General features: G+C 33.7%; 1 protein-coding gene across 4 annotated transcripts in view; it reads left to right on the plus strand.

Annotated features, from left to right (window-relative positions):
- Nucleotides 1-3,283, plus strand: part of LOC149178694 (sulfhydryl oxidase 2-like) — a 284,209-nt gene extending 280,926 nt beyond the window's left edge. For 2 of the 4 annotated variants that reach the window (XM_089420399.1, XM_089420398.1), the window contains 3 exons: nt 1,720-1,866; nt 1,970-2,033; nt 2,182-3,283. In XM_089420399.1, the coding sequence (XP_089276525.1) occupies nt 1,720-1,866; nt 1,970-2,033; nt 2,182-2,604 (634 nt within the window). In that variant the 3' untranslated portion in view covers nt 2,605-3,283. The remainder of the gene's footprint in view (nt 1-1,719; nt 1,867-1,969; nt 2,034-2,181) is intronic. The other 2 variants (XM_089420400.1, XM_089420401.1) reach the window with 2 other exon arrangements.
- Nucleotides 3,284-6,000: the final 2,717 nt, after the last annotated feature.

The following is a 6,000-nucleotide window of genomic DNA, read 5'->3' on the forward strand; positions in this document are numbered from 1 at the left end:
AAAGCTATTTGCTTGCTGAAAAAGAAAGAACACTGTACATAAAAACTCACAGTAATATTAAAGCTATTTGCTTGCTGAAAAAGAAAGAACACTGTACATACACTCACAGTGTTACTGTCAGCATTGTGAAAAGAAAAATCTTGTATTTTGATTGAATGATATTCAATCTTGAACATTCTTAGAAAAGTTAGGCATTCTATGTAGATTGCAGATTTTGGGAATATTCTAGAATTTGATAGTCTCGAAAGGGTAAAAAATTCACTCATTTTCTGATATTTTTCAGCATAAATTCAATTCAACAATAACAACTCAATTCCAGAAGAAAAACTAAGAAAAAAATCATACTTAGTGATACGGTATACAACCTTGACTATTCATATTTTTCAGCGTAAATTCAATTCAACAATAACAACTCAATTGCAGAAGAAAAACTACGAAAAAAAATCATACTTAGTGATACGGTATACAACCTTGACTGTTCAAATTGCTGAAAAACTCCTCCTGAAGAACACTTACGAAGAGAGTAACCTCCAAAATAGCTTAAGAAAAATAATTTGTTATACCAAATATCATCCAAAACTGTCAGTACATGATACATCTAGATTAAAAGAATTCCGAACTCTACTAGAGTACATCAAAGTAAAAATTACTTTTATAGCATACATGTTGCCCTCATAATCACTGACCATCTTATATCCTATAATTGTAAAATGCTTTCATCTTTAACCTACAACGCTATTATCTTGACTTGGAGATGTATTAATGATTGAACCGTAGTAATACTTTGCAGAGGCTTAGCTTTAAAATAACTACACCACATCTTTGATGGCTCACAAACGCACATGATGGTTCTCAGGTGGTAAGATAATGGATGGAGTTTTTTTATGATTACACCAATTGATTCTTGCAGGATAGCGAGTGTAGAAAGTTATGCTTGAAGAAGAAATATTTGGAGAAAGTGCAATTGCCTAATATAATATTGGTTTTGGTTTTGGTTTTCAAAGGGAGTCAGTGAGGCTTGCACTTTCTTATTATTCTTGTTACTGGAAAATATATATAATTCAGATCATAATCTACATAATGTAATAAAGACAACCATAAGTGAGGCTTGCACTTTCTTATTATGCTTGCCCACTGGAAAATATATATCTACATAATATAATAAAGACAACTACAAAAAGCTGTATTTTATTATTATATCTTATATCATCTAGAAACATGTAAATATCTTAATATCAGCATCATGAATCATTTGACAACCTAAATAGCTTAAGATGATTTATTAGCAAAGTCCATTATATTCATCATGTCAAAAAAATTGCAAGTTAGATTTTTCCATTCCCATGTCGTGATTGTTCCTCAATTTATGCCTTACGGCATTTCCTTTGCAACATCTGGTGCAAATGCTAGTTAGTCTCGTGGACCTTAAAATATCATTTCATTTACTGTTTTACTTATATCCCGGCAGTTATTTGGCACGTTTTTGTTCCGGGGTTAGTTTCAAACTTTCAATGAAATAATATCAATGTTTTGAGATAGAGAAATATTATTCTCAAAGTGGTTTATAAATGTGTGTTTTAATTTTAAAGTAATATGACTCTGGATTGTGCTTAATTTCAAGGAAGCAATGACTATTCTTCAACAGATTAAGTACTATTTTGTAATTTCACATTTACAGCGCCAATTCTGAATTTGTTCAATTTTGTCTGGATTTCGCAGCTGTGGCCTCTGGCTGCTTTTTCATTCTTTGTCGGTGAGGATCGAAGACGGTGAAAGCATGACTACATTCACAGCAATTTGTGATTTTGTTCACAATTTTTTCATCTGCGAAGAGTGCCGTCAACATTTCTTTAAGATGTGTTCCAGGTTTGCAGAATTTTCTTTGCATCACATTTCAATATCGCCACATGCTCTAAGGAATTCTTTGCTAATGTTATTGTTCTTGGGTTGGTTGGTCACAAAATGTCAGCGTTAAGGAACCTTTCAAAACTCGATATGACCTTGTTCTTTGGCTCTGGAATGCACACAATCGGGTGAGGATTTTTCTGAAGTATGCTATTTTAAAGTTGGAGCAAACAATTTGCCAGCTCTTTCACGGTCGTTTTCTCCATGTTCCATTTCTATGCTGGCCAGATGGTATACTGTTCTAATGCATTTGAACATTTTGCATTGGCTTTTCAGGTTAATGAGAGGTTGAAGATTGAAGAAGCTGCTCTGGGAACTGGCGATCGAAAATTTCCAAAAGTGATATGGCCACCGAAGCAGCTTTGTGCATCGTGTTGGATCTCCTCTAGCAAGAAACACAATAGCACACATGTAGATGTTGTTTGGAACAAGAGAGAAGTCTACCAGTTCCTTCTTAACTACTATGGGCAGACCATTAAGTTTCCATCACAGGATGATGCGCAACAGAAAAGAACTCTTGAGAAACAATCATATCCGGGAGATGACACAGCTCCTAGTGGTGTCGTTGCAGTACCTATTGGCGCTGCGGTTGCCATTGCCATTGCGAGCTGTGGTTTTGGGGCAGTTGCCTGTATCTGGAGAATGCAGCAAAAAAAGCGAAAGTACTTAAACCAAGTTTACTCCTTCAAGCGCATATGATGTTTTCTATATTGAAGCTTGCTTGTTTATTATCATGTGGGTGTTCATTAAAATGAGAAGAAAAATGAGCAAAGATTCAATTTTCCATTGTTTTTGTTTCTCATCTCACTCCTTACGAGGGCAAGCTCGATGCAATACAGGTTTGTGAAAGGGAGTGTTTGACTATTCAATTGTTGCTGCTCTGCTTATCGAAGAATCGACGTTTTGAGGGACGTCGTGCAGCAACTACATTTTTTGTGTTTACAAGACTGTCAAAAGTATATCCGAGATGATATGGTTAGTTCCGACATAGGTTCACATCCTTCTCCTTTGTTCGCTAGCAATATTAAAACCACAGATGGGAAGATGGTGCAAGACTATGCCATTTAGTTTTGGCTTTGCGATTTGTTTTCCCCTTGATAAATTCGTGCCAAGCAATTGTGGGTTTAAACTTCCATGATAATCCAATGAGGTAGCAAGCATTCTTAAAGCTGATGGTATGATATTGCAGTGTCAATTGCGGGTTTTAGTTTTGGAAAATATTGATTTGCACAGGATTTTTGATGTGGAAGCAATTGATTAAAAATTTGTGCTCTCTTTATGGTGTCAAGCAGAATGATTCATAGATGCATTTGGTATTAACTATGGATTTTCCTTTTTAATATTTGTTAATATTTTATGGAAAGGCCATTATTCATGAGCTATGGAACCTGGAGAATGTTTATGTGAGCCTGTTAGAAAATGGGGATGCATGGTGGAGGCATTTTATATACCAGCCCTGTGGGCCCAATTGGCATGATTTGTGCGTGGTTGCAGGACAAAGATGATCTACCGATAACAAGTTCCATATATCAATGCTTTCTTTTTTTGGATTAATTATTTCAATTTGGCAGAGGATTAAATATTTACACAAACAAACTAGAAGTCGATGTCGTCGTATCGTGGAGCTTATAGGGGGTTGAATAAGATGGACTCGAAGGCACAAACATTCGCTCAATGATACATTGACCATCAACATTTGGCAGAAGAGTATATGCATACATATACGCACAAATAGATACTTGTAGAGACTAAAAGCTGATGTCGTATTGTATATTTTCCTTGTTTTTATTGTGGTATGTTTGAGTGTGTTTCTTGTTATTTTTTTTTTATTATTTGTAATTGATTCTTGGTGAGAGTGGAACTTTCAACACTATATAATTTATAGTGTCGACTTTGCCAATTAAACTCCTTGAATTGTTCTTCAATGATTGGGGTATAAAATCTCAATAACATTAATCATTCTACACCTCGCACCATATCCATTTCTTCGATTGGTAGAGCATAGAGCCTTGTTTTTAGTTTTAGTTCTTGTATTTGAATTAAGACTTTATGACATCTTCCTACCTTTTTGACCTTTTGTCCATTAGTAATCATAATGTTGAAGTCCTTGGTGGGGTATAAAGAAAAAGTTTAGTTGTTTAATATCAACAATGTTTATACAATTATGAGTCTGAGTATTGTTACACTTCTATCTTTTATGATTCTTTGAAGCTTTTAGGGTTTTAGGTTGTGTCATTTTTGAAGTGGAACTATAGGTTTGCTTTCTTTTCTTGGAGATTGAATCTTATCTTTTTTGAGATGTGGTATGATGCATTTTGCAATTGATTGTTGTATTTGGTCATTAGGAATAATTATCTCTTTGAAGTTCAATTTCTTCATTTCTGTTTTGTTGGTTCTATGAGATGGAGGCTGTGATGTTTCATCATATTAAGTGTTTGAGTTGTATACTATAGTGATTTCATCATTTGGTTTCTAGACTTGTACTTGTTTCCCATCCACTGTTATATAGTAGCATACTAACATATCTTCATGTCTATGCCTTGGAGTACAAATTCAATTGTTTGCCTTCCTTGCTCCTTCTTTGATTGGTGGTAGTGGTGTTGTAATCACTTGTTGCACTATAATTGGTTGGTTTTTTTGAAAACCCAAAAATTACTTAATGCTGTGTATTGAGCTTCTTTTTTATTATCTTCATGATGCTTTTGGCTTCAACCAAATTCTAGTTTTTTATAGTCCTAGCTTTATGTGAATAATGAGTTTTAATTTTGAAATATACACCTATAGCAATTGATCCTTTGTAAGGCCTGGCAGTTTAATATCTTGGACTTTTCATTCATGGTTATATTCATTAATTGTCCATGTGTGCTGTACATGAGTGAACCTAGTAAAGGTGCCATTTTCTTCATTGTCATAATTTTTTAAAAATATATTTTAATTATTTGCCAATTAGTAGATAAACCAATTGTTTTCTTGGAAAATTAGCTAAACCAATGATAAGCATTACCTTCTAAGCATAGGGAAGCTATTGATATTTTATGTAGCTTGCTAGCAGGTTGGATTATAAGAGAAATCCCTTTCATTGTACAAATCCACATGCTATTTTTTCATTTTCTACTCCATATTAAGTGTTCACAATTTTGATTTTTTTAGATGACTGATATTATCTTGACATATTTGGTAACGAGTTAAATGAATTTGGACGTTGTGGTGCTCTTTGGTGGGCTAAGGGTTATGCAAATAATGAATCTACCCTTTTGTTTGGTCAAAATTTTCATTATGATTATTAAGTATCTTTACTTTTTCATCCTTTTTGTCATTTTCATTATGATTATCAAGTATCTTCACTTTTTCGTCCTTGTCATTTCTCATTCTTAATAGGGCTGGCCATCATTTCTCAAACTCTACTATTAATCTCTAAATTGTTTTTTTTGTCTATTGGTTTATCAATCTTATCCTTTCATTCTTTTTTATACTTCTCTCATTTCTTTTTGTCCTTTTAACTCTTTCTTTTCCTCAACATTTGTGAGATGATGTCTTATGTTTTTTACTTCAGTTAACATTTGGACGTAATTTGTCATTGCTAACCATTTTGGGGTTGATTTTACTTTGCTGACTCATGCGAGTTTAAAACAATGATGTTGTCTTTGTATGATTGAGAAAACATGTGGGTGTGACAACAATTAATGATGGTATGGATGATGGGGTACAGATTTGCAGTGGTGACATGAATGCATGGAGGCATAGGGTGTTAATTGGTAGTGGCAACATGGTATGATGGCTAAAACAGTGATATGAATGTTTGGCAACAAGAAACTATGATTGTACGACTATGGTAGATGATAGTGGTGTATGATGGAAACAAATTGTATGGTGCGATGGGCTATATAGTTGCAATGTTAATTGTACGATTGCTAATTTCAACTAGAAAATGTACTTGTGTGAACAGAGGCAATATGCCATTTTGTGAATTTTCCAACTGATTAAGGGATTTGAACCCATAAAATTGGCTAAGTGTTGGCTCTAATATATATATATATATATATATATATATATATATTTATTTTTATTTTTTAATTTTTTATGTGGTTCACGAAC

The sequence above is a fragment of the Pinus tabuliformis genome, chromosome 4_1 (genome assembly GCF_031772625.1).
Source record: "Pinus tabuliformis cultivar Carrire ecotype Pingquan chromosome 4_1, CPIR1, whole genome shotgun sequence".
Classification (NCBI taxonomy): domain Eukaryota; kingdom Viridiplantae; phylum Streptophyta; class Pinopsida; order Pinales; family Pinaceae; genus Pinus; species Pinus tabuliformis.